Below are 27,104 nucleotides of genomic sequence, written 5' to 3'. Positions count from 1 at the left end.
CTGGTCACGTGGGAACAGCGCGGGGTCAGCCGGGAGGTGTAGTCCGCAGGAATCCGCCATGAACGCGGCGGGAGTGAGGATGGTGGTGACCCGCGCCCGGAGCCGGGGGACCGGGGCCAGCCTGCAGGGGGGTGGGGAGAAGGCTGCGCCGCTCCGGAGCGGAGAGGCGGCTGCAGGTAGCACCGCGCCCGAGGTGGGGCACAGGAGGAGAGGCGGGGAAGGGAACCTTCAAGGGACTGGAGGCTGGGGTCCCGGTCGCACGTGAGGGCTCCGCGCCGCGAGGGCTGGTACCCAGCAGCCTCGGGCGAGCTCCTGGGCTTCACGTCGGGGGACAGCGGGGCGGGCCGTGAGTTCCCGCCTTGAGCTCCGTTCCCAGCAGACAGGGGCTGAGTTCGGACATTCCCACCTCCTTCTCCTACATCTGTTCAAGAAAGATCTCCCAGTCCCACTAGCATGCTCTAGGGAACGCCACTTGTGCCAGGCCGACTGCGAGGCGCACTGGCCCTGTCCTGAGAGCTGCTTCCAGCTCAGAGGTCCGGTGCCAGGGACACTCCCAGCCAGGTGGTTTCTCCCCCTGCTAGACGGTGCCTCTGAGAGAAAACGGGAAACGGCGTGACTTTCCTTACCATTTACATCCGTGTTAGGGACCTACATGTTTCCTTATTGAGGGCTTACTTTGGGACTCAGTGATGAGTGAGGATGACAGGGCCCCTGCCCCTTGTCCTGTCTGGATGTCTGCAGGACTGGGCAGAGGAGGATTCCCACAGACACCCAAAGACCCCAGGAGTAGCCCAGACGGACAGGATGACACACTGGGCAAGAAGCATGGCGGGGGGACAGGCACAGTGGGCACGAGCATTGATGCCAGGGCAGTTTGGAGTGCTTCACAAGTAAAGAGGAAAACCAATGAAAGGTTTCCAACAGGAAGTCACACGACTTAATCCAGATTTTAGAAAGCTCTCTCTGATAGCGTTGAGACTTGAGCGGGGGCTGCCATGGTGGAGGCTGTCACTGGCGTCCTCATGTGCGGCAGTGGGCTTGGCCGGAGGGGCAGCGCCATAAGGAAGGCTGACCTGGCCCAGAACACGTGCCGTACAAGCCAGAGCACCCCCGGCTATAGTAGGTGATGGGTGATGGGTGATTGTTGAACAAATGATACGGGATGAGATAGCAAGTAGGGCAGTGCCCACATCTAGTGGCACTTTTTGCAGAAGGGAGGAAAAGCTATGGCCCCGTGAAGCGTCAGCGGAAGGCACGAAGACTGAGTGTGGCCTACGAGGCCTCAGAAGGTGAGAAAGGCGAGGGGCCCGAGCGTCTCCAGGCACCATCCTGGGAACCTCAGGACTGGCGGCGGCAGCTGGACAACATCCGGACCATGAGGAGTGGGAAGGACGCGCCTGTGGACCTGCTGGGGGCTGAGCACTGCTTTGACCCCAGCGCATCCCCAAAGGTAGGCAGGGACCCATCTGCTGGTGACCTCTTCTGAACAAGACACTCGCTTCCTCTCAGGTCTCTAGCAGGGACAGCTGGCACATCAGGGGTGTTGGGTAACATTGGCTCAGAGAGGGAGTTCCTTATACTTCACTGGCCCAGAGCCTGGTCCTGAGACCAACCTGATTCCAATCCCAAGTCTGCTGCCTTGGACTTGGGCCTCAGTTTGCTTGTCTGTAAAGTGAACCGCAGCATCCTTTGCAAAGTGATAGCAAGAGTAACCGAGCAGTCGAGCACTGGCATCGTGCCAGGTGCGGTTCTTTAAGCCTCATAGTGATCTTGCAAAGCAGGTGCAGTTATTTTCTTCCTAAGTGGAGAAACAGATCTAAGCCACACACCACACACGCCCCCTTGGCCAGGCCCGGGGTGACACGTGGAGATGAGTAAAGGGCTTGGCTGGGGCCTGGCCCACGGTGAGCACCCAGGACCCGCCGCCACCCTGGTGCCTGTCCATGTGCAAGTAGGTGCGGAGGTACCAGGTGCTGCTGTCCCTGATGCTCTCCAGCCAGACCAAGGACCAGGTGACAGCGGGCGCCATGCAGCGGCTACGGGCCCGGGGCCTGACGGTGGACAGCATCCTGCAGACGGACGACAGCACGCTGGGCGCGCTTATCTATCCCGTGGGCTTCTGGAGGGTGAGCCAGCCTGTGGCCAGCAGGCCTGGGGGCGCCACTGGCTTGCAGAAGGTGTCAAGGAGGCTGAGCAGCTGTGGGGTGGGGGGTGGGGGGTTGCCGGGGCAGGCATCCCTGGCTGTGAGTTTCCCCTGGAGCCCCAGCCTGCCCTTGTCTCTCTGACCAACCCACAGGGGGCTGGGCGGTGGGGCCTCAGTCCAGACCCCAGAGCTCCTTGGCCTTTCCTGTCTGCAGCCCACCCCTTCCTTCCTCCCCCTCCCTGCCCAGCCGCCTGGCCCTTCCCTTCCTCGCTAAGGCTGCCCACCCACTTAGCCCTTGGTTGACTCGGAGCCTCCCTGGAGTGCACGGCCCCTCCCCTCGGGAGCAGCAGCAGGCCACCGGAGTACAGGGTGGCGGGTGGGCGGGGCTGTTTCCCCTTGGCACTGGCTTGGGCTGCAGTTTGTCAGATGGGTTTTAAATAGCCCTATCCACTCAGGCCCAGGATGGGAACTGCCCTGCTGGCCTGGCAGCAGGCGGGGGAGCCCCAGTCTCCAGCCTTCCTTCCTGAAGGCCCAGGTGCTGTTGAGCCCAGCTGCTGACATGGCTGGCCCTTCTTAGCCTGCCTGGTCTCCCGTGGGGAGTGATGGTGCAGGGGGAATCAAACCAGACCCCACACACTTGTCCTGGGGCCCAGGCAGGTGGGAGGTAGGCAGGCCTGCACTGGACCTCCCTTGGCCTTCCTGCTGCCCTTGGCAAGCAGGTGCCTCTAAGTGTGTCCTGAACGGTGATGGGTAGCTCTGGGCACCTGGGGGTCTTCTCTGCGCCTCGTCCTCCCCAGTCAGGCGATATCCCTGGCCTCCAGGGCTCACCCCCGCAATCTTTCAGAGCAAGGTGAAGTACATCAAGCAGACCAGTGAGATCCTGCAGCAGCGTTACGGTGGGGACATCCCAGCCTCCGTGGCAGAGCTGGTGGCGCTGCCCGGCGTCGGGCCCAAGATGGCGCACTTGGCCATGGCGGTGGCCTGGGGCACCGTGTCAGGCATTGGTGAGTGGAGCACACGCGAGGGGGGAGTGGCCGGCTCCAGGCTTGCTGGCTGCTGTCAAGGTTCCCCATGTCCCCAGCTCAGGTCTCCTCGTTCACAACTCAGCCCAAAGGATCAGGAGCGAGGCCGCCCCACCCAGAGACAGGTACTGACAGGAGGAGCTCCCGTTTGCTGAGCACCTGCGGTTGTGCTGAGCCCCGGGGGAGGCCCGCGGCCGACTCGGGACTGTGCCGCCTGAGCGAGAGAGACATCAGACAGCTCCCCACTCGAGAGTAGAAATGCTGACGGGGCGTTCAGGGCACCTCGGGAGCCAGCCTGGTCTGGGGCGTCGGGAGGACTTCCTGAGGAGGTGATAAATCATCCAAGAGCTGAGTGGCGAGGTGGGCTGGCCAGGCCAAGAGGAGGAAATGCGCTCCAGGCAGAAGGAACAGCATCTGCCCAGCTGCGGCGCGGGGGAGAGGCCAGAGCACAAGACTCTGGGATGAGCGTGGACAGACGGGAGATGGGACCCCAGGGGGGTGGGGGCGGCCCGTCCCCGGACTCCTCTCCTGGGTCCTTGTGGCGCATCCTGGCCCTGGAGGATCTCCGAGTGGAGACAGACCCCGGCGTTGGGGTGGGCCAGCCTCCTCAGATCTTTGCCCAGTGGGTTGGGGCTTCCGAGGCCTCACGACACAGGCCCAGTCGGCCTGGTAACCAGGCCTTGACCCATGACCCATTGTGTGCCCCCACCCTGGCACTTCTCAGGGTCTTGTGCAGAGGAGCCAGGAGAGGCAGTCAGGAATGCCCCAAGGCTCCCGTGGCTGGTGCAGCCTGCCCCTGGGCTGGGGACCCCTTCCATCTACTGCCCATGGGAGGAGGAGGGCCCCGCCCCCATCGCGGCAGGAGCTCAGAAGCCCTGATGGGCAGGAGCCCGGCCAGGGCAGAGCCCCCACCCCCACTGGGCTCCCACAGCTACCAGCCGCTCAGCAGACACTCGAGCTTCTCCTGGCGGCTGTCCTTGGCTGCCCGTGTCCAGGAGCGGGCGGGCGGGTCTGTGGACCAGCGGAGTGTGAGAACCGTGTGCTTCGCGGTTGTCTGTGGGCCCAGCCAGCTGCAGGGTGACCCTGGCAGGGGTGGGGCACATCCCCCTCCAGTAGTAGCTGGGCACCCTCCCAGCCAGGTGATCCTGGGTGAGGCACATGGCCTCTCTGAACTGGGCCACAAAGCAGGGGAAGCATTTGCTCCTGTTAGCAGCCCAGAGGTGCAGAGCCCTCTTGGACCGGCCACCCGGGGGGTTCACAGTGCGGTGCAGCCCTGGGTAACTTACGGGAGCGCTCACCTCCATGTTACAGAGAAAGAAGCCGAGCCTTGGTGACCCCAGGGTGTGACTTCTCCATTCGCCTGCTCTCCCTGAGCCCCCGGGACGCCTGTCACAGCTGTTGGGGGAGGGCTGAGCCTTTTTCCAGGCAGCTAGCAGCAGAGAAGTGAGCTGCTGCAGGAACTCACTTTCTTGCTTTCTCTTGGGCAGACACGACGCGGGGAGGAGATAGGGACCGCATCTGGTGAGGGGAGGGGGCCCCACCGAGCAGGTGCCCCAGCCAAGCCCCCCGGGTGGCCGGTCAGGGGAGCAGGGGCTGCGGCCAGGTGGACGACAGCTGCAGCTGTCCTGGCGGCGCTCACCGCTCCGTCCCTGATGGTACAGTGGCAGGTGCTGTCTCTGCGGGCCGAGCTGCTGCCATCCAGCCTGGCACCCACAGCCAGTGCCAGGAGGCACTGCTGCACCCTTGTGTAGAAGGCCAAGACCTCTGGGTCTGGCTCCAGCCCCTGCCCAGGCACAGGCCCAGGCAACCTTTGCAGTTCTGGGCCCTCCTCAGATGCTGGGGGGGGGGGGCGCAGGGAAGGAGCCATGGGGACCCCCCACCCACCCACGTTGGGAGACACGGGCAGGGATGGGCAGTCTGGCCCAGTGAGGCTGCCGAGTGTTCACCCTCCCCCATTTCCAAGCAGCAGTGGACACACACGTGCACAGAATTGCCAACCGACTCAGGTGGACCAAGAAGGCAACCAGGTCCCCAGAGGACACCCGCAGGGCCCTGGAGGAGTGGCTGCCCAGGTGTGCCCACCCCCAGGGTGGGGCGGGGTGGGCTCCCTCCCTGCCTCCCTCCACACTCCACACTGATGACCCCCACCCCCACAGGGAACTGTGGCGCGAAATCAACGGCCTGCTGGTGGGCTTCGGCCAGCAGACTTGCCTGCCCGTCCACCCACGCTGCCAGGCCTGCCTCAACCGGGCCCTGTGCCCAGCTGCACGGGGACTCTGAGGGCCTGGGGCCTCTGCCCGGCGCCACTCTGGCCACTGTCTGTCTGTGCCTTTGCTGGGGAGCCGTAGCCTGTTTATAATAAAGCTTGGGGGTTGTTTGTAGTTAGGGTCTGGCTGAGTTGTACCGGGGCCGGGGCGGGGGCGGGGGGCAGGCTGGAAAGCACACGCGTGAGCTGTGTGCACACCCATGCTCACATGTGTCTGGAACAGGGCGGCCTGGAAGCCTGGGATGGAGACGTGACGATCTGGGCTGCGGGCGGGGGCGGGGGTCGTGGGAGCCAGCTGCAGCCAGCTGTCTGGAAGCCTGCAGGGGACGCCGGCTGCCTCCCTCAGCAGCTGGCTGGGGACCTGGGAACACGCCCTCCTGAACTTGTGCCCCGAGAGCCTGGCCCCCACCTTGAGGCCCCACCCCCAGTATTTACACAGCCACCTGGCCTCACTGGACGCCAGCAGGCCCGGGAGGGCCAACACAGGGCAGAGGCCTGACCTGCGTGCTCCTACAGGGGGCCAGGGCCCAGTCTGGGGACAGGAGGGCAGAGCTCCGAGGCACAGGGGTCCCCAGTGTGCTGGGAGGGGCCAGGCAGATAGATCTGGGGAGCGGAGGCTGAGGAAGGGGGCTGTGTGCCTCAGCTAGGTCTTGGGGCGCCACAGGCTGCCGCCTCCTTGCCCGGACCATGGCCCCCCCAGCCCCCGACACGCAGGCTCAGGAAGAACAGACAGCCAGGGTCCAAGGAAGGCCTGTTTATTCCGAGGGCGCGCATGCGCTATGGCTTGTAGGGCAGACAGCAATGTCGGTCGGTGGGTCGGGATCTGGGCAGAGGGAAAGGCAGATCGGGGTTTCTCCCAGGAGGCTCCCGGCAGGGGCCAAGCCCTGGAGCCTGGGATCCTTCCTGGGGGCTGCCCTGCAGGGACGAGGGGCCTGTCCAGAGGTGCCCTCCTCAGGGGCACAGGGCCTCCATCCTCAGACTGCCCACCCCAGGACGGGACAGAGGGCAGCTCCCACAGCCCCTGCCCTGAAGCCTGCGAGCCCCCAGCCCAGTCCCTGGGACTCCCACTTGGGATGGCTGCTGCTGAGGGGGTTGGGGGGAAATGGTGTGCAGAGAAAGGTTTGTTTTATTGCAAGTATTTAGAGAGCAGTCCTGAGGGGGTGGGGGCGGGGCTCTGCTATTAAGTGGAAACATATGTGGAGCTAGAGCTCTTTCTGGAAAAAAAAAAAAAAAGGCAAAAACACAAATTCCTGTAAGTCAGCAGGCCCAGGCAGTCAGCACGGCGGCCAGCCGCGGGTCACCACCGCCCCTCCCCCCCTTCTCCCCCTGCCCCTCACTGTCTCTCTGGGTCTCTCACATCTCAGGGGCTCCCTCTGCCCATCCTGCGGCCACACTCCCCTAGCACCCCGCGGGTGGGGGGCAGGACGGGCTCCCGGGGGCACGTGCTGGTTCCTGGGTGGTGGTGGGACCACCCCAGCTTAGGGGGAAGGATGCCCCCTCCAGTCCACCGGGGCATGGGGCGCTCTGGGCAGTCCGAAGGGCGAGGCCCAGGCCCGTGGGGAGGAGCCGGCGGGGAGCAGGCAGGGGGGCTCAGAAGTTGCTGAAGATCTCGCGCTTCCGGTTCCAGTCCATCTGTGGTGCGCGCTTGTTGACCCTGGTGGCCCTCGCCTTCTCCTTGGCCTCGGCTGCCGTGGGGCTCAGGTGAAGGCCGCTCTCCTGAAAAGGGTCTCGCTTCCATGTGCTGCCGTCCTAGGGGCGGACACGGTGGGTGGGTGGCCAGTGAGCCCTGGACCCCAGCCCCCATGCAGGTGGCCCTTCCCAGGGAGCTCACGCCAGAGGCCACCTGGCGGCAGGCCCAGGAGGGCTTCCTAGAGGCGGTGGCCTCACGGCCCAGGCTGGCAGCGCCACAGATGCCCGCCCCCAAGGCCTCAGGCCCCCCAGCCTGTGAGCAGCAGCACTGGAGGTGGAGGGGCACCCACTACCTCAGTGTCCTTGTCTAAGCCGGGCAGGTCGCTTCGGGATGAGCACACGGAGCCACCATTGAGCTGGGAAACCAAGGGTGAGGTGTGGCTTCAGGGGCCCGCCCAGGAGACTGTGCACACCGAGGTGCACACGTGGACACACGCGTGCACACACCAGAGCTGCATTTACTCTTGCATCTGGCAATGGCACTGAGCCTCTACTGCAACCTGGAGGTGCCCGAGTGCCCTGTGGGGTGGGTTGTGGCTGGGCCCGGACAGGGGCCAAGGGGCCTTAAAGCTGGGAGTACAGGGCCGGGCTCAGTCTCACAGCCACGCAACACCAGGACCGAGGTCTTAGGAGGGGCTCTGTCAGGCCCGGGGATGCCCAGGAGTGCCCCTGTGGTCCCCCGAGCCCACCCTGTCCACTCCCACCATCTCACCTGGACTGAGCTGGTCCCGTTGGTGACTGGCGATGGCAGTGGGCCTGTGGGGATAGTGTGTAACTGACCACTCGGCCCCCAGTGCTTCACCCCAGCCCTGGGCCCCAGGGCAGCCGCCCACCTTCCACATGCTCCTCGGTGGGTGTGACCCTCAGCCGCTTGAAGTGTTCATCCGTCTCGGGGTCCACCACCAGCAGCTGGGCCTCGTCCTCCCGTGCCTTGATGCTGGCAACCACCTCTGCATGGCGCAGCCCCTCCACATTCTGCCCGTTCACCTGCCGCCAGCACAGGGTCAGTGCTGCCTGCGGGCAGGTCCCCACCAGCCCCCCAAGCCACCCGGCCAGGTGTGGCATCAAATATTCATCAGCGCCGTCACCAGCCGCAGCAGCAAGAGGAACACCAGCTCAGGTTCCCGGAATCTCCCTCCTGCAGAGGACCCGGGGCCCAGACACACAGACGTGGATAGATACACACGGACACACCCACAGGCACACAGTGCAGACAGACACACACATAGATATACATGGACACACAGGCCCGCAGGCACAGACATGTGGGACGTGGGCCCAGACACACATACACGTGGACGCGCACACACACACACGGAAGGACCCAGGCACAGACACAGGCACGTGCAGCAGAACACAGGTGCAGCTTTGTACACGCGGGGCAGCCCGCTCCCCCCGCCCCGGCGGCCGGTACCTCTATGAGCCGGTCCTGGGCACGCAGGCCAGAGTGGGCGGCGGGGGAGCCGGGGTCCACCGAGCGGATGTACTGTCCAGGCCGGGACTTGTCGCTGTGCAGGTTGAACCCATAGCCCTGGGGGCCCTTCCGCAGGTGGCAGAGCCTTGGGCGCAGCTCCCTCAGGGGCCCATTGGCATCCTGCAGGCGTCAGGGGCAGCACTGAGGCTCCAGCTCTGACCTCCTCCCACCTGAGAGATGCTGACCCCCGAGGCCTCCAGCCCACACCCACCAGCGGCTGCCAAGGCAGCACTTGGCCTCATACCCCAACCTGACCGCAGCCCCGCGTCCCAGAGACCCGTCCTGGGGCGTGGGGAGGCTTAGGCCACCTGCGATGATCGAACTTTGGGATCTTGGACAAAGTCTTAGTTTCCAAACCCCCAATGGACCTGTGATGGGATCACAGGCCTCACGGCAGGGTTGGGAGAATCCACTGGGTCAAGTCTAGGGCCGGGCACAGACCCGAGACGAGGAGGGAGCAGGCGAGGTGAGCTGCCCCACGTCTCCGTTCCAGGAGGGTGGCCCCGCCCGTTGAGTGTGGGGCTGCCGGGGTAGGGCTCCAGCTTTGTTGACACTCCCACAGGTCTCCCTGGGGCTGGAGGCAGCGGCTGCGGCTGTGTTTGCCTTCACATTCCAGAGCAGCTAGAGCGGCCCCCACCCCCACAGGCTGGAGACCAGTGAGCGAGCAGAGGAGCCTGCCTCCCACCTGCCCTTCCGGCCCCAGGGCCTCCTGGTGCCCTGAGGGTGCCCACCCACACCCCAGGGCCCTGCCTCCGTTTACCTCTGGCATCCTGCAGTCGGGCTCTGGGCCAGGGGGTACAGGGGGGCCGTGCAGGCAGGGGCCAGACCCCAGGACCCCCACCCCGCCAGGGCCTGAGGCAGTGACCAGCCCTAAGTGGCCAGCGGCTGTGGCGCTGGCGTTCGGTCTAACATGGCGGTGGCCGGAGGGAGCGGGCGGCCAGCAGCTCAGGTTTCCCCAGCGCTTGGGGCTCAAGTGTGCGTGCAGGTGAGACTCTGCGGGGCGGGGGTGCTCACCGGGGCCTGGCCTTCCACCTCCCTGTGTGTGGCCAGGGACACTGGGCCAGGCGGGGGGCCACACTTGGGAAGGCCAGCCTCCAGGCCGCCAAGCTCACCCCAAACCCCTCAAATCTGACTGTGGCCACCCTGCTGTGGGACCAAGACTGCCCTTCTTACAGGGTGGTACCTCGTCCCAGCGGCTGGGCCCTCCTACCAGTGGGGAACACCTTCCAGTCCAGCCTGGGCCCCTCCTCCAGGCACCCGTCCCTGATCCCCAAAGCATGCCCCCCGGGAACCCTTGCTGCAGGCCACCATCTGCCCCAGAAATTCCAGGGGCTGGGGCTGCCCCTGCTCCTCCGTCCACCAAGGGGATCAGCCGGGCAGACACCCGGGTTCTCCGGGACCCCACAGACTAGTCCCTCTCCAAACACAGCTGCAATCTCAGGTGTGTGGCTCTGAGGTGACTCTCGGGCTTGCGCTGTCAGACCACAGGTTCCGAGGCTGGCCAGGGCCACGCGGGACCCTGGACGTGTGACGTGACCACACGAGGTAGGTGGATGTGGGCCCAGATGGCGGAGGTGCCTCACACGGTCATAGAGACCAGACATCCAAACACAGGCTTGCAGACAGGCTCCACAGACCCCTGCGGTGACCCATGGTGTGAGAGACAGCCCTCGGCACCAGGCCCCAGGGCTCTTCCCACGCCCTCGACAATGGTTCCAGGCCGAGGTCTCTCAAGGCCCCCAAACAGGAAGCAGGACTAGGGGGCATCCGGGGCCATGAAGCCGGACTGAATGCAGTCACTTCCGGTTCGAGGCCACACTGGCGATCTCCCTGCCTCAACCCAGGACAGCCGTCTCCAGCTACTAACATCTGACCCACATCCTTCACATTAGGATCAGAGTCCAAGGAGTGCCAGACTCAGCACTGGACCCTCAAGTTGGGGGACTGCAGTGGCCAGGGAATGAGGCCAGTGGCCTGGGGACCCAGCAGGAGGCCCCGGGGGAGGCCCAGCGCAGCAGGCCGGGAGGAGGTGCAGGCTGGCCCAGCGCATTGCTCACATTCCTCGCTCCAGCCTGGCTCAGAACTCTTCCTGCCGCCTCCCAGCTGGGCCCTTGGGCTTCCAGGGGCTTCCAAGCCCCAGTCCCAAACAGGCTGCCCCAGAGCTGGACAAGTGCTTGACTCCCAGCCCTGCCTGTGACCAGTCAAAGAGGCTGGCATGGGGGGTAACTCTTGGAGCCAGGCTCTACAGCCCCCATATGGTGACTCACCAGCCCGGGCAGAGAAAGGCCCCCATTGTTGCTCAGAGTCCAGCCTGCTCACACCAGGGTACCCAGGGTCCCCTCTGCCAAGCCTGGGTGCCAGAGACCTAAGCTGGGTGCCGATGACCTCACTGCCCACCCCGCCCCCCAACCCGCCTGACCTGCACAAGACCCCGAGACGGGCTCTGTGGAGGGGTTCCCGGGGCCGGGGCAGATGGAGCGGCGTTCCCAGAGCGGGCCATGGGAGTCAGGACAGATGCGTCGGGCAGGGCGTCCAGCTGGAGTGGCCTGAGCTCTCGGGCCAGCATGGGCTGCCACCCCATTTATCCACCTCCCACTGTGGCCCAGGCTCCCCAGGGACGGGTGGGGACACGGGGCTGAGTCACTTTGGGGAACAGGGTGGTGACTGAGTCCCCCTCCCCTGCTCAGGCTCCAGCCCGGCGCCCCCCACCAGCCAGGTTTCCGTCCCAAGAAAGGAAGGAAGGAAACTGCTGGGAGGCCCTGCCCTGCTCCCAGGACCCAGGGCTGGGGAGGCCAGGAGGCCAAGGAGGGTACGCTGGCCGCCAAACAAGAGGCAGTCCTGCTGCAGCTCGGGGGGGCGGGGGGCAGGGAACAGGAACTAGGGGGCCCCCAAAGCCTGCCTGTAGGCTCTGCACGCCCTGCAGGACCCTGTCGCCTCACTCCCCCGAAGGCCTCCAGAACTGGGTGTGAGGGGAGGTGGGCCTGGGGCCTGCCACACCCCCGTGGCTGGCACCGCCGGCTGCCCCATCTCTGATGGAGGCGGGCCCCCATCACCACCGTCAGGATCAGCTGCACTGCAGCTGTAGCCACCCCAGCGCAGCCCGAAGCAGGGCTGAGTCACCGCTGACAGCCCTGACAGCCCCCGCGGGGAGGGCCCGCCACACCAGCGTCCCCCCGCCCCACCTCCCGCACCCCTGCCCAGGACGGGAGGAAACTGAGGCTGCGAGAGCCAGAGGGGCCCTCCCTCCCTCAGGGCAAACCACCATCTTGGTCCTGCAAGCTGCGCCATCTCTCCTGGGTTCTCCGATCCCACTGCCATCGAGGTCCCACCAGGGCAGCCCTGTATAGGAGCATCGTCCACGCAGGCTCCCTGACGGCCCACGGGGGCAGAAGCTAAGCCTGGTTTACGGAGGTCGCAGAGCCCCCGCCCCTCCTTCCCGTGCTCTGAACTCAGCCAATTAAATCACGGCTCACTGGTTGGCGGTGCTGGGGGCGGGTGGAAACCGCGAGACCCTGTCTTCAGGGACTCCTCTGACCTGGGGCCCCATCCCCAGGCCAGCCCCCACCTCGGAGGGACCGGCCACACGGGCCCCACTTTGTTCCTCTAAAAATACACCCAGCGGAAGACCCCTCCTAGGGCTTCCTGCAGCCCCCAGAGCCTGAAATAGTGGAGGGGGAAGGTCCCACCCAAGGACAAGGTGCCTCCCCATCCTCCAGATAAGGCCCGAGGGCAGCTTTTTCCACAGGAAGGTGAACTCAGCCATTTGTGTCTAAGTCAATGGACAAACGCCCAGGGCGCTTCCTCCTGGGGGTGAGGTGCCCTGGGAAGGAGGGAGGCTCCAGCTCTTAGGTGGGGGTGCGCTCAGCCAGCACCCTGTCCCAGGGCTCCCCTGAAACCACAGATCTGACCCTTAAACCCCTACTGTGGCCTTTAGTGGCCCCGGGGCAAAGTCCAGACTCCAGGACTTGGCACTGTGGCCCTAACCAACCCCCAGCCTGCCCTCGAGCCACAGAGAACAAAAAGGGTGGCAGGGCTTCGTGCCCACGCCTGTGCCCAGGCTCCCCCCTCCCCCCACTGGGAGTGCCCTTCCCCCCAGGGGAAGCCTGAAGCCCCCCAGCACCCCGGTCACAGGCCCAGCAGCTTGCCAGGGACACAGCTGGGCAAGGCCAGGTGTCAGGGCCTCCTGGACACCCAGAAACTGCCCTAGGCTAGTGGTTCTCAAAGTGGGGCCTGGGGAACCCCTTGGCTTGAATCCTCCTTTAAGACTTTTTTTTTTTTTTCCTTTTAAAAATAAAAGAAGGTAGTAGGACATGAAAGCAGTCCCACGGGGCTTCCAGGAGGTCTGGACAAGCAGGCTCAGGAGAGCTCTAGGTGTTACGCCAACAAGGCCACCCCTAGGCCTGGCTGCCCAGCAAGAGGCAGAACTGGACCGCCCCCACACCTCGCCCCCAGCTGCTTCCCAGCTGACTTTTCCAATCCGAAGCGGGCAGTGAGCAAGGGGCAGGTACCCCAGCCCCAGCAGACCCTGCCTGGAGAGTCTTCTCAGTCCTACAGAGGAGGGCCAGCCCCCTCCATGGCCGTCACAGCACAAGCAGGCTCCTCATACGGACGGACAGACAGACAGACACCCAACACAGGCACAGAGCTGAGCATGCTCGGTCCCGGGACACCCCAGCAGCCCCTCCCCAGGTCCCTCAGCCCCCAGGCCAGGGAGAGGGCAGCTCATCAGAGTAACCTGTCCTTCCTGGGACAGCAGCTCTGATGAGCATCCCAGGGTAGACGGCCCAGATGGGGCGGGGACCAAGGCCAGGCTGCTGGGCCGCACGGGCTGAGACCATGGGCTGAGGGCAGAAAGGGTGGCTCCAAGGAGCCGAGCGAGTCGTCAGCAGGGGCGGAGTAGGGACCCAGAGGGGCAGCGGAGGACGAGACGGTGGTGCAGATGAGGCCAGGGTGGCCCCTGTGAGCAGAGCCCGCCGTACCTCCTGGGTGGCCTCAGAGCTGAGGCTGCCCGCTTGCGCCCAGTCTGGCTTCGGCTCCCAGGGGTCCTGGGCCGGCGGCAGCCCTCGCCGGGCCATCTCCTCGGTGCAGGTCAGCTGCCGCCGGCGGAGCTCCTCGTCCGTCTCCTTGTCCACCACCAGCAGGCACGTCTGCCCCTCCACGGCCTTGATCCTCTGCACCACCTGGGGTAGGCGGGTGTGGGACTAGGTCACGGCCGGCACTGCAGGCAGCACAAGGGCAGCGGCCCCACCCCGGGCTGGCCCAGGGCAGCAGGCAGGCCGCGAGCTCAGGCAGCGGTGGGCGGCTGGACCAAGAGGCCCGTGGCCCCACCCCCGGCTCCAGCAGCTGCCTCCCTCTTCTCCCCGGGCTGCAGGCACCAGGGCCCAGGCTGCAAGGGCCCGGGAAGTGACAACGACCGTGTTCGGCTGGGCTTCAGGTTTTCAGTCTTCACGTGTGTGCATGCGTATGGCCTGCGGCCTGCAGCCTTCTAGTTCAAGGTGTCCCTGGGTCTGGGTTTGAAGGGGAGAAGTGACTCCCTGGGTCCCAGGCTCAGGGTATCTGTGCCTATCTCTGTCTTTCCAGGAGTGGAACACAGTCTAAACTTCTGCCTCTAGGCCTTCTGTTCTCTTCCAGACCACGACCTTGAACCTGTTCCTGCTGGACCTGCAGGGAGACCACCTGGGGTCCTATGGCAAGGCGCCTACTCAGGAGCACACCCACAACCCGGAAAGCAGGATTCAGAGGCCATAGGCAGAGGTGGGCAGGGGTAGGTGTGGTTACGAAGTGTCTGTGAAGTGTCTAGAGCATGTGCAAGGCCATACCTGCCAGTGTGTGCCTGCAGGAGGGCAGTGCCCACTGGGCATTGGTGTAGGGAGGCTAACACCCGATGCCTCCCCAAGGCCTCAGGAAGGACCAATGGGGCCCAGTAGATGCTTTCAAAAGAGGAGGGTCTGAACAAGGCCCGTCTTTGCCCCAGCCCTCCTCTGCATCTGTCTCTCCCCATCACCCCCAGAGTCACAGGAACCCTGGACCCTGATGCTTCCTGACTATGGGACCCAGACGAGTCACCCAGTATCTCCAAGTGTCAGTTTTCTCATCTGTAAAATGGGAACCAGAACTGTACATTCTCCCTGCCAAGACAGTAGGAAGGTCTCACAGGGTCCTGTGTGTGAGGCTCCTAGAGACCAGCACCCTGGGAGGCCTGGGACAGGCAAGCTTCACTCTTAGGGCAAAGGTGGCAGCGATTATTAAACAGAAGCCAGGCCCCGGCTTGGTCAGGCCCTCCCCATGGCCTTTCCGTCCAAGCTCTCGTCCCTGACCCTCACTCTCCTTCAGCAAACAGTCCATCCAGCTGACACTCTGAGTAAAAGACAGAAGGACAGCTGACAGGGGGAAACACAAAATCTCCAAGGACAGAAGCAAAGGGCAGCCCCGAGCCCAACCAAGAGCCAGTTTATGAATCTCAAGGCCCAGGGCTGGTCCTGCAAAAGGTAGGGTGAGGGTCACAAAGAAACCTAAGTAGAAGGGGTGGAAGAAGACTGGTCTTGAGCCATGTGAGTCCCTGGTCAGTGAGAGATGGACACCCCCTGGGGGTTAGAACCTACAGAGACTCTCCTGGCCTTTATCTTCCGCTGCAAAAGGCAGGGGGCTGCGACCTGTGATCCCAGCCAGGTCGCCCAGCAGCCTCTGAGGACAGGAATGTGTTGCTGCCAGCAGCAACTCCCACCAGGATCCAGACACCCTGGGCCAGGACACACACTAGTACACCAAGCTGCAGACACACACAGGAGGATACACACAGCCTGGCCGGCAGACACACAGCTGGGACACACATACACGCAGCCATACACAGGAGGATATACACACACACACAACCCAGTCACACACCTCCAGGCAGGCAGACCCGTACACACACAACACACACACACACATCTAGGGGTGCAAACCTGTATACTCACATGCACACAGTCCAGCACACACACTCACTCAACCGATGCCAGCACACACCGGTGTGCCCTCGCTGTGAAATCCACGGCAGGTACACTCGAGGGCCCGGCACATTCACAGACATACCCAGTCGTGTACACACGCACATATATACACGCTGGTAGAAAAGCACTGGGGTCCTCAGGCTCACGGAGACCCCCGAGGTGCCAGCTCCTCCACACACTGCCCTGCGGCCGGAACAAGACCAAGAGCGAAGAGCCAGGACTGAGACCCGGAGGAGCCGCAGTGCGGGCCCCTCCTTTGCCAGGATCCACCCCCCTCGGGGCAGGACCGACCGGGGTGGAGGAGGCTCGGAAGGAGGCCGGCTGCCGCGGCCTCGGGGGCCACGTACCCCACCTCTCCACGGGAGCCCTCAGAGGCCCTTGTGCCATGCCCTCCTGCCTCGGAGAAGGGACGGAGGCCTGGACGCAGGCAGCGCCGAGCCCGGTGGTCACCGGCGCGGGGCAGGGGCGCGCGCTGGGGCTGCGGGGTGGGGGCTTGCGGCGGGTCTGCGGGCCGGCGGGCCGATGGCGGAGAGCAGACACCCACCTGGTGGTGCGTCTCGCCCTCCACGTTGACGCCGTTGACCTCGACCAGCCGGTCTCCGGCGCGCAGCGCGGCCGCCTCGGCCGGGGAGCCGGGCTCGACGCGCCGGATGAACTGCCCGCGGCGGCCCTTCTCCCCGTGCAGGTGGAAGCCGTAGCCGTGCTCGCCGCGCACCAGGCGGCACAGGCGCGGCCGCAGCGGCTCCGGTGAGGCCATGGCGCCCGCTGCCCACCGGCCGGCCAAGGGCTGGCCACGGCGCTCACGCCCGTCGCAAGGCGGGCAGGGGCGCGGGGGCCGGCGCGGGGGAGGCGCGGAGGCGGCGGCGTCGCTGAGGACCCGGTGGCGGCCTCGGAGTCTCCCGCTCGGCTCGGCTCCTGTCGCCTCCAGTTCGGGCTCGGGCTCTGGCTGCGGCGCCGCCCCCGCGCCCGCCCCTTCTCCGCCCCCTCCGCCCTGCCGCCCCCGCCCCGGGTCCAAGCCACCCTGGCCATTCCCCTGCCTCAGGCCCCGCCAGGCCAGGGAGGCCGGGAGGGAGACTGCAGGGCCAGGGGACCCCCGAATCACCACGACCCCTATGTCTCGCCCCCATTCTGGGCAGCCTCCTTAGCGCCAGCGCTTTTGCTTCCTATGCCAGTAACACTGGGTGAGTGCTAAGTCGCTTCAGTCGTGTCCAGCTCTTTGCGACCCCGTGGACTGTAGTCCGCCAGGCTTCTCTGTCCATGGGATTCTCCAGGCAAGGATACTGGAGTGGATTGCCATTTCCTTCTCCAGGGGATCTTTCCAACCCAGGGATCGAACCCATATCTCATGTCTGCTGCATTGGCAGGTGGGTTCTTTACCACTAGCACCACGTTATCGAGCACCTACTAAATGAACAGCACAGGAATGGAGGCAGGCCCCTGAGGTGGGAGAAGGGGCGGAGAAAGGGTCCTTAGGCTGAAGGACCCCCACCCAGGGGCCAAAAGGTAAGAACAAGGGCCATGGCTCTGCCCACCCTCCTCGGGAAGCCCCCTCCCTCTCCCATGCCCCGTTCCTCTATCAAGATCCCTCCCGCACCCAGCACCAAATACCAGGATGGTCCTGGAGGCAAAAAGAGGGGATTGAAACTGACCAGGGAGCGGCACCCCCTGTATCCTGGAGGCCAGGCTCAGTGACTTCCTGGCCCTCCCCAGGAGTGTCTGTGCCTGTCTGTGCTGTGCTGGCCCAGTAAACATTCTCCACCACCAGCCCCTCCCTCTACCAGGACCCTCACTCCTGTCCCTGCCCACCCCAGGCCCGGTGGGTGACTGCAGAGGGTGAAGGAATGACATGCACTTGTCTGGCTGGAAGGAAGGGGTCTTTGCCCCCTTCCTCTCGACCTGGGATGAAATGTGCTGACGGCTTGAGTGCCAGCTAGACCCTCCTGCCCCCGAGCCCTTCCTCCCCTCCCCTCCCTCCACCTCCCCCAGAATGAATGCCCCCTTCTCCCAACCGATGGACAACTGCTTATTCTTCATGTGTCTCTCTGAGTACATGCTACCTGGAACAACTCTCGAGGGCTCAGGCCATTTTACAGGAAACAGGTCTGGAGAAGGAAGAGACCCAGGGGTGGGGGGTGCGATTCCAAGCCCACTCCACACTCTTCAGCTTTCTCAGTCACCCATCCAGGAAGCCAGCTGAGCTGCAGGCTCACCCTCAACCTGCCCCTCCCAGCCCTGCTCAGCCCCCTGCACCTACCTGGTCCCCAGGGGTCAGGCACAACCAGCCCAGACAGTTCCCCATGATGGGACAAGCAGGCTCGCTCAGGCTCAGTCCTTGCTGCTCCTTATTCTCTTGCCAGTGCCCTCAGCCTGGGCTCCTCGCCCTGGCCAAGCACGGCCCGCCGCTAGGCAGCCTCCTAGGCCACAGCCCCTTGGGTGTCCACACCCAAGCTGCTGCCCCTAAAAGCCACTTAGGCTGCAGCAGCAAGGCTGCTCCCCCACCCCCACCTCTGAGTTCCTCGCTCATGCTGCTGTAGGTTCCTGACTGACTAGCCACCTCCATCTGTCCATCTGTCTGTCCACAGGCTGCCTGTTTGGACCCAACCTGGTACCACAGTGCCCAGAGTCTGTGAGGATGAGTATGGACAGTGGGGGTCCATGATATACCACCCCACCCCCCACTGTAGGTGGGCCTTGGGGGTCACCCTACAGCAACCCAGGACCTGCCAGGTATGCTCTGAGGCCATACCATAGGCAAGGGAGGTGGCTGGATGGGAGACCCCCCAGACCAAGGGGTAGGGAAGGTAGGGCCCCCTGGTCCCTTGGGTCAGGATGCTTGGAGACCTTGTCCTCTTCTATAGAGCAGACACTCTCAGATCAACCTGCAGCCCAGGACTCAGCCTGTGAGTGAAGATGGATGGGGTCAGAGCACTCCTGGAGGATGGGATAAGCAGGGGATGTGCTCACAGCCAGGGGCCAGGTACACTGCCTCCCAGAATCACAAAGGCGGCCCCAAAGCTAAAGAAAAGCCAAGGAAGTACCAAGAAAGGTTAACAGAGTAACAAAGACAACATCAGAACTGGCAGCAAAGTGAGTGGGTAGCAGCAACAGAATAAACGCAGCAGCTACTACCTGCAGGGGCTTCCCAGGTGGTGCTACAGGTAAAGGATCTGCCTGCCAATGCAGGAGATGCAAGAGACTTTGTTGGATCCCCGGTGCTCGCTTCGGCAGCACATATACTAAAATATGCTGGATCCCCGGGTCGGGAAGATCCCCTGGGGAAGGAAATGGCAATCCACTCCAGTATTCTTCCTTGGGAAATCCCATGGACAGAAGAGCCTGACAGGCTACATTCCTTGGTTTCACCGACAGCTGGACATGACTGAGCACGCGCGTGCACACACACACATACACACACGCACGCACGCACGCACACACACACACATACACACACTACCTGCAGGGACCAACTCAGAAGGGGGAGCAGGAAGGAGTGAGAGGGACAGGGAAGGTGAAAATGGCTCCAAGCAACTCTCTGGAAAACTCTCCCAGGCCTCCTCCTTCAGCCTCTCTCTGCGGGAGTGTGAAACGAGAGAGGACAGGCCGCCAAGAGAAGGGAGAAGCCCGGGAGGTGGCCCGAGAGCATGCCCTGAGGTGTTTGGGCTGGAAGCTGTTTGTGTCGCTGGGGCGGGGCTGGGGTGGTGAGTCGGAGGGGCGGGCAGGCAGTCAGGTGCAGGTGATCGGAGGCCTGGGTTAGGCCCACCCCCTCACTCTGGTGCACTCACCCACTTGTGCCATCTAGGCACGCTGGGGTGCGACAGAGGGACAGGAGGTGCGTCCGACCTTCCAGTCCTTCTCTCCCTGGGCTGGGACTGTCCTGTGCTCTTGTGACCTCTGAACTACCTCCCTGCGGAGATGGGGCAGAGCCTGCGCCTGGGCAGAGACTCTGGGGCGTGGCCGTGGGCAGAGGCCTTGTCACTGCCAGAGGGGAGGGCTGGGGGCCTGTGGGGGGTGGGGGGCGCCATTAGTCTGACGCCCAGCTAATGGGCCTGCGCTTCTCGGGCCGGCGCGGCCTCCCTAATGGGCATTAAGGGCCTCGCGGGATGACCAGGCCTCGCTCACAACCCCTTCCTTCAGCCTTCGCCAGGCCTCTCTTCAGAGCCGCAGAGGGGAGCAGGAGGGACCAGCGCAACGGGAAGAGATGAGAACAGGAGGTCCGGACCAGGGGAGAGAACCGAAAGGTCGGAGGACCAATGAGGGCAGAGGCGCACAAAACCCGCGGTCGGGGACGCCCCGGCCGCCTGCCCCGCCCACCCGGTTCTGGTCCCGCCCACCACCCGCCCCAGCCCCGCCGATCTCGCCTGCCGCCCAGGAGAGCAGCCGCGCAGCGCCTCCTGCCGGTCCTGCGTAGGATTGCAGCGTCCGGGGAGTTGCCCAAGGTCCCACCGTTCTGGTTCTGACGGCTCCAGCATTGCCAGGTGGGAGATTCGGGTGAGGCCCGCGCCCTAGCGCTGTGAGCACTGCTGGAGCATAAGGCCGCCCTGGGAGTGGTAGGCAGAGAAGGCGGGCCTCTGCCGAGCCCCCGATGGGCTCTGCTTTCTCATCTTGGATCTGGCACCAGCCCCTCTGCACTGGGGCGTCTTCTCTAGACCACATGAAATCTAGCCCCTCACCGAGTGCTCCAGCGCTTGTGACCCAAACATTCACAGGCCACTTGGCGTCAGGCTCTGGTGAGCACTGGGGAGGCATCGCTGAGACCCAGGGAAGCAGATTTGTGTACCTTGGCGAGGGGACGCACAGGGCGGGGGCAGCCCCCAGGAGGAGCGTGTAACCTGGCCTGGGGCCCTGGAGTTCTCAGGCAGAGTGGGCCACAGGGCTGCTCTGAAATCTTCCAAGAGTTCGGGCTGACTGTGGGGGGAGGGGAGAGAGGAATGAGACGGGAACAGGGCCCGGCCTCAGAGTAGGAATTCTGTTGTATGAGTGGTGGGAGCTCTTAAGGTGTACTGCACTGGGGGTAACAAGGTCAGGACACCCATGTTCAGTGAGGAGCAGAGACAAGAACTTTGCAGGGTGGGGGGGAGCAGGTTGACCTGAGTGGTCTGCGACTTCCCCCAGTGCAGATCCTAGAGGGGAAAAAAAACTGAGTGGAATCAGGGAGCCATAAGAATTGGAAGGGTGGAATCAAACAGAGCACCCACACTAGCAGGCCACGTGGGAGAAAGGTGCACCCAGATGAGAGGCTTTTGCCAGTGGGGAGATACCTCCAGAGGGTGCTTCCTAAGGCCCCAGGGAGTGGTGGCTGTAGCATGGGGGCTGGCTCCACGTGGGCCTTCCAAAGTCAAGAGCTAGACAGACCAGAGGCCACCCTTCCTCCTGTCCTTGCTGGGTGCCCCAAGGTCAGCCTTGCCACACAGCCAAGCTAGGATTCCGAGGGCAGCCGGACAGCATCGGGGCATGGTGACCAAGCACTCCAAGGTCCAGGACAGTTGTGGGACTCCAAGCCCACAGTGAAGAGGGTTGAAGGGGGAGCAGAAGGGTGGGGTGAGGGGACCACTGGCAAAGGACCCAGATGGAGGGAGGCCCTTGCAAGGTGGCAGAGTACATTTACACAGGGGACTGGGGACAGTAACTGGAAATGCAGAAGGGGGTCAGCAGCTGAGGGGCCTCTGAGGACGCAAGGGGGTGTCAGGTGGAGGTCCTTCCTTCCTAGGAAGAGAGCATGGCCATGGCAAGGGGGCCACGGTGTCCCCACTTCCTCTCTGGCAGCCCTTGGCTGAGGGGAGGGAGGGGTTCCAAGGGGATCCAGGTTTGAAATGAACGCTGGGAGGTGGGGGATGGGCTGCCAGGTGTTAAGATCCTGCTCCCTTGGGCAAGACATTCTCCCCAGGCTGGCCAGAGCGCGCAGTGAGGGGACCCCCTGTGGGGCTCCTGGGAGGCTGGGGTGGGGGCTGCTGCTCTACTTCTCCTGCACACGTTGATGCGAGGCAGCCGTGGGATACCCCTCCCCTCCTTGGGGACCCTGGGACCTGGTTTGATGACCCCCACCCCCTACAAGGAGGGGAGCACTGGCAGAAAAGGGAGAAGGGGACCCAGCCCCCAGCAGTGTCTCTGCCTCTGTGCCCCGCTTCTGCCCCGCAAGGACACGCAGGTCTCGGCTGGGTTGGGGCAGAGAGGGCGGAGCAGGGGTTGGGCGGGGAGAGGCGGGGGGTGGGAACGCGTCCCCCGGTAGGCCGGCCGGAGGGAGGGCTCCTGACATTTGCCAGGGCGTGGGCGCGGCAGTTTGCGCCTCGCAGCCAGATGACAAAGTACACAACTCGGAGGAAAAGGGTCACACGCGGGGGCGCGGCAACTAGGCGAGTTTTATTGAACAGACGGCCGGCCTCTTGGCCGAAGACACTCGGTCTGGGTCAGGCGCGGGGGCGCGAGCAGGGGCGGCGATCAGGACGGCTCCGGGGCGAGGCGGGGGCTGGCGAAGGCGGTTCCCTGCGCAGACCGTGACTGAGCCGGAGACTCTCCAAAGGCTCTAGAAAGAACAGAGAGGCCCGTGGGGAGAGGGCCGTGCGCTCTCCACTACCGCTCCCCCGACTCCGCGGGCTGGAAGCGTAGAGACTGCTCCAGGAGAGCCTTTCCTGGAGTCAGGGATAGAAAGGTCGTTGGGTGCCCTGCGGGCAGGCAGACAGCACGGCTCAGATCTTCTCCGACCGCCCCCCCTTGTCTGCTGGCGTCCTGTCCCCCTCCTCTCCCCGCGTACCTGGCCTGCTCCGCCGAGGTCCAGGAGTAGGCGCCCGGCCGCCACTCGGGTTGGCGCGCGGACTCCGGGGCGCGCAGGTTGCGAGGCGCACTGACCGGGAGGCCGGCCCCGGGGCTTCTGCGTCGCCCCTCCCACGGTCTCTGAGCTCCGGAGGGAAGCAGCAGAGCATCGAGGGCGGCGGGCCCCGGAGAGAGGGTGTTTCTGGGAGAGGGCCCCTGGGGCAGCGCGCCCAGACCCAAGGTGTCCCAGGCCAGGGGCCCGGCCGCGCGGCGCCACATGTAGGGCGAGCGGCGCAGCCCCATGAGCAGGCCGGCCGCGCGGCCCACCGTGTGGTAACGGGGGCTCGCCACGTGCTTGTACCAGGCGCCAGCGGGCGGGGGCAGCAGCAGCAGCAGCAGCCACAGTAGGGCGAGCAGCCGGCGGCTGGCGGTGGCCCCCCGCCCCGGGCCCCGCACCCCTGTGCCCCGCGCCAGGGTGCTCACGTCGACGGCCGCCCCGAGGCGCGGACCAGGCTCTGGCTCCGTCGGGTCTGCGCGCGCCGCGTGGAGAAGCCGGAGTGCGGGAGCTGCAGGCGGGGAGCTGGGCCCCGCGGGTCCGGCTATAACTGTTCGGCGGCCCCGCCCCTGCTCGCCCCCGCGGTACCTGCCGGGCTCCCTAAAGGGAGGAGGCGGGATGAAGGGAGAAGAAGAGCCCAGGCCCTGCCGCAGGACGTGGGTTCCCAAAGCACCCTGGCTGAGTGGGCTTTTCTCTGGAATTCATCTCCTGCTCTGCCTGGGGGCTCCCCTCCTCCCCTGTCTCAGGCCCCTCTTCCTCTATCCCCAAGGAGAGGAGCTGCCAGGCGCAGGGATGGGGTACAGGCAGGCCAGGAAGGTGGGGTACAGGCAGATCACACTGGGAGGCCAGCAGCGCCCCAGGGGGCAAAGCAGGAGAGCTGACTGGTGGGGGCCCTCTGCACCACCAAGACCCCTCTGCCTGCCTCCTCCCCTGACGGCTGTTCCTTATCCTCACCTGTGTGTGCTCAGTCGTGTCCAACTGTTTGAGACGCCATGCACCATAGCCCACCAGGCCCCTCCATCCATGGGGATTCTCCAGGCAAGAATACTGGAGTGGGTTGCCATGCCCTCTTCCAGGGGACCTTCCTGACCCAAGGATCGAACCTGCGTCCCTTATGTCTCCTGCATTGGCAGGCAGGCTTTTTACACCAGAGCCACTTGGGAAGCCCTCACCTAACACAGTTCAAATCTGTGCCCACACCCCCTTCTCCTCTCCCTAACCCCTAGCTTCTCCCCACCAACATACTTCCCAGCTGCTGCTAGGTGGTGGATGCTTGCAGCTGCGAGTTTAGCCAGGAGACAGTGGTTAGGATTAGGCTCCCAGAATAGAGAGTCAGTCCCTCTTCCCCCCAGCCCTGCCCTGGGCAGGATAAGGCTCTGCAGACCTCCAGCCTCCTCTTTGATTGAAAGTGAGAGTCACTCAGTCTGTCCTACTCTTTCCAAGCCCATGGACTATACAGTCCATTGAATTCTCCAGGCCAGAATACTGGACTGGGTAGCCTTTTCCTTCTCCAGGGGATCTTCCCAATCCAGGGATCCAACCCAAGTCTCCCATATTGCAGGCAAATTCTTTACCAGCTGAGCCACAAGGGAAGCCCAACAATACTGGAGTAGGTAGCCTATCCCTTCTCCAGCGGATCTTCCCGATCCAGGAATCGAACCTGGGTCTCCTGCATTGCGGATGAATTCTTTATCAACTGAGCTATCAGGGAAGCCCTCCTCTTTGTCTGTGATCCCCTAAAACCACGTTCTCTGGCCAGACCAGTCTCAATTCTTTTGCTTTACCCAACAACCCATGAGTTGCCCCATTTCTGTGCTTCCGTGCCTGGGACGGACATCCTGGCCTTTTCAATCTGTGACCAAACTCCCACTCATCTTTCAGGATTCTGCTTAAATAGTCCCTATCTGAATAGTCTCCTAGAGTATCCCTCTCTGCCTGCCTGGAGTTAATAGCCTCCTTCCAGATGTCAGGGCCTGACCCATTCTTGCCTGAGCCCTAAGCCAGGGAGGATTCAGCCCTCAAAATAATCAGAGCTCACCCCACCCCACCCCCAGCAACCACACCACTCACAGGGTACCTTCTAGGTTTCAGACACCAGAGATCCTGAATTATCATATTCTGATCTCCAAACAATGCCACGTGCATGTGTGGTAAGTTGCTTCAGTCATGTGCAACTCTTTGCCACCCTATGAACTACAGCCTGCCAGGCTCCTCTGTCCATGGCATTCTCCAGGCAAGAATACTGGAGTGGGTTGCCGTGCCCTCCTCCAGGGGATCTTCCTGACCCAGGGATTGAACCCACATCTCTTATATCTCCTGCATTGGCAGGAGGGTTCTTTACCACTGACACCACCTAGGAGATTCCCAAACAATGCCACAAGGTGGGACAATTATTGATTCCATCTACCAAAGAGGAAACTAAGGCCTGGGGGAAATTAACTTGCTCCAGTCACCTGGGTAAGCACTGGGGACGGAGTGGGGTCCAACCCAGACCCCCAGCCTGAGAGTTCCAATTTGGGGACCCCAGCTACGGTGCTCAATGGAAGCCTTCCCTCCCCCTCTGCCTGTCTCTTCAGCAAGAAGGAGGGGGTGAATCTGGGGCAGAAGGGGAGCATAGTCTGGGTCTGTCCCTCCTCTCAGACCTGCACATTGGGAGAGGCACAGAGGGGCTCAGGGGTGCCGAGGAAGGCCCCTGCTTTTGAGGCAGGAGGGGCAGAGGGGTCTGGTGATCCCCTGGGGGAGGTCTGGAAGCCGTTAGCTCTCCCCACAAAGGCCCTGTGGAGCAGCTGAGAAATGTGCCCTGGCGCTCAGTGCCCCAGGCTGGATGCTGGTGGGTGTGGGGGGGAGGCACTCCTGCCTCAGTTTCCTCATTGGTAAACAGTAATGGTAGCTTCCTGACCAGCTTGTTGTGAGCACTAAACATCCAGGCCACTGAAACTTCCCTGGCCGTCCAGTGGCTGAGACTCTGCACTTTCACTGCTGGGGGCATGGGTTTGATCCCTGGTCTGGGAAGTAAGATCCTGAATGCCATGTGGCATGGCCAAAATTTTTTTAAAAAATCCAGGCTGGGTCTTGACACGGTGCCTGGCATGCAATAATCAGTGAAGTCACTCAGTTGTGTCTGACTCTTTGCGACCCCACAGACTGTAGCCTACCAGGCTCCTCCATCCATGGAATTTTCCAGGCAAGAATACTGGAGTGGATTGCCATTTCCCTCTCCAGGGGATCTTGCTGATCCAGGGATCAAACCCAGATCTCCCACATTGCAGGCAGATACTTTACCATCTGAGTCACCAGGGAAGGTAAATGGCGTGGCTAACATCTGTTACTGTTGCTGGTCCAGCAGCTGCCTAGTCCCCGAACCTGTCAGAGAAGATGCTTTGACGGAGGGGTGATGGAGCAGGGACCAGGCAGGGCGGGGGTACAGAGGGAGCCGCCTGTGCGCCTGGAGGGGCCTGGAGGACCGCAGGGACTGGTGGGCTGAGTGGAAAGCTGCCCCTTCCACCCACCACTGCCTCTCTCTCCTGGGGCCCCTTGGCCTTGAGAGCTGCCTGGAGTGTGCAGTGGGTGGGCAGCGCGGCACGACGCAAGGGTCCCCTGGCACTGCCGCCCGCTCCCTGCTGAGAGGAGGCGGGGGACTGCTGGCAACGGGCAGGAAGCGTCTGCGGGCAGAACGTCATCGATGTGAAAGCTGATCAATTGTGGTCGATGCGGTAATGGAGGTTTCTGCGCAGTTAGAAAATTTAAGACAGCTACAGTTAGCAGAGTGGATAAATCTGAAAATGCCATATTGAGCAAAAAAAAAAAAAAAAAATGCCCTGCACAATGAAATGTTCAGTGTCTGAAGTTTAAATACCAGTGATCCTTCTGGCTGGCTTATGACTGTGAACCAGAGGGAAGGAAAATGTCCCAGTGCAGGTGAGAGGTGGAGGGCATGCTGGGCCAGAGTTGGTGGCTGCCTGTCAGGTGGAGGTGTGCGGAAGGCAGGCAGGGATGGAGCCCAGGGCGGGGGAGGGAGAAGAGCACCGCATCGCTTGATGGCCCCTGGGGGCTCCCAGTTTGGGGTGCTCAGGACTAGAGGCTCTGTGCCCTGCCCAGCACTGAGCCCAGGGGCCCAGGAACGAAGGTCTCTGCCAGCCCTCCCCCACCCAGAAGTCTGGGGCCAAAAGTCTGTTGTCAGAAGAGGTAGTGGCCCTAATGATCCATGAGAGCTGCCTGGTCTTTCTGGGGCTCACTGCACCTTTCATCCACACACAGACCCTTCTAGAAGCTGGATGATCATGGATGCTATTTGCATATCACCTCCCCTGACGCTGGACCAAGCCCTCCGGGGGGGTTGGGCCCATGTCTGCTTCATACTCCCCCTTCTAGGCACGGCAACTGCCTCCTGCCCCAACAGGAACCCCATCCTAATGATACAGCAAATTAGAAACCTCTCCATTTTGTCATTTAAAATGATTATGTTTTATTAAGGCTTCCTTGGTGGCTCAGAGGGTAAAGCACCTGCCTGTAATGTGGGAGACCTGGGTTCCATCCCTGGGTCGGGAAGATCCCTTGGAGAGGAAAAGGCATGTTTTACTAAGATTACATATGGGCACGCATGCTAAGTCGCTTCAGTTGTGTCTGACTCTGTGCAACTTTATGGACTGCCGCCTGCCAGGCCTCTCTGTCCATGGGTTTCTCCAGGCAAGAATACTCGAGTGGGTTGCCATTTCCTTC

The 27,104-nt window shown here is 63.3% G+C and overlaps 3 protein-coding genes across 7 annotated transcripts; 1 reads left to right on the top strand and 2 right to left on the bottom strand.

Annotated features, from left to right (window-relative positions):
- The first annotated feature begins 28 nt into the window (after positions 1-28).
- Positions 29-5,546, top strand: NTHL1 (nth like DNA glycosylase 1). Of its 3 annotated transcripts, none has more exons than XM_043915939.1 (6): positions 29-176; positions 1,212-1,450; positions 1,956-2,126; positions 2,988-3,147; positions 5,132-5,237; positions 5,322-5,546. In XM_043915939.1, the coding sequence occupies exons 1-6, from the start codon at positions 59-61 to the stop codon at positions 5,443-5,445; spliced, it is 918 nt and encodes a 305-aa protein (XP_043771874.1). In that variant the 5' UTR covers positions 29-58; the 3' UTR covers positions 5,446-5,546. The 3 variants fall into 3 exon arrangements, with proteins under 3 accessions (XP_043771874.1, XP_043771876.1, XP_043771875.1); XM_043915940.1 differs by having other exon boundaries at positions 41-176; positions 1,215-1,450; XM_043915941.1 differs by lacking the exon at positions 5,132-5,237.
- A 624-nt stretch (positions 5,547-6,170) lies between these two features.
- Positions 6,171-16,524, bottom strand: SLC9A3R2 (SLC9A3 regulator 2). Of its 3 annotated transcripts, XM_043915919.1 has the most exons (7): positions 16,128-16,522; positions 13,574-13,774; positions 8,535-8,714; positions 7,954-8,107; positions 7,833-7,876; positions 7,414-7,476; positions 6,171-7,180 (listed from the first exon to the last, which is right to left on the bottom strand). In XM_043915919.1, exons 1-7 carry the CDS (start codon positions 16,338-16,340, stop codon positions 7,022-7,024), a joined length of 1,014 nt encoding a protein of 337 aa, XP_043771854.1. In that variant the 5' UTR covers positions 16,341-16,522; the 3' UTR covers positions 6,171-7,021. The 3 variants fall into 3 exon arrangements, with proteins under 3 accessions (XP_043771854.1, XP_043771855.1, XP_043771856.1); XM_043915920.1 differs by lacking the exon at positions 7,414-7,476 and having other exon boundaries at positions 16,128-16,524; XM_043915921.1 differs by lacking the exons at positions 13,574-13,774; positions 16,128-16,522 and adding an exon at positions 11,014-11,976.
- Positions 16,525-21,921: 5,397 nt separating this feature from the next.
- Positions 21,922-23,388, bottom strand: NPW (neuropeptide W). Its single transcript, XM_043915576.1, has 3 exons — positions 23,340-23,388; positions 22,332-22,985; positions 21,922-22,103 (listed from the first exon to the last, which is right to left on the bottom strand). The coding sequence occupies exons 1-3, from the start codon at positions 23,384-23,386 to the stop codon at positions 22,019-22,021; spliced, it is 786 nt and encodes a 261-aa protein (XP_043771511.1). The 5' UTR covers positions 23,387-23,388; the 3' UTR covers positions 21,922-22,018.
- Positions 23,389-27,104: the final 3,716 nt, after the last annotated feature.

The sequence above is a fragment of the Cervus elaphus genome, chromosome 10, assembly GCF_910594005.1.
Source record: "Cervus elaphus chromosome 10, mCerEla1.1, whole genome shotgun sequence".
NCBI lineage: Eukaryota > Metazoa > Chordata > Mammalia > Artiodactyla > Cervidae > Cervus > Cervus elaphus.
This window is presented reverse-complemented; position numbering and strand designations above follow the sequence as displayed.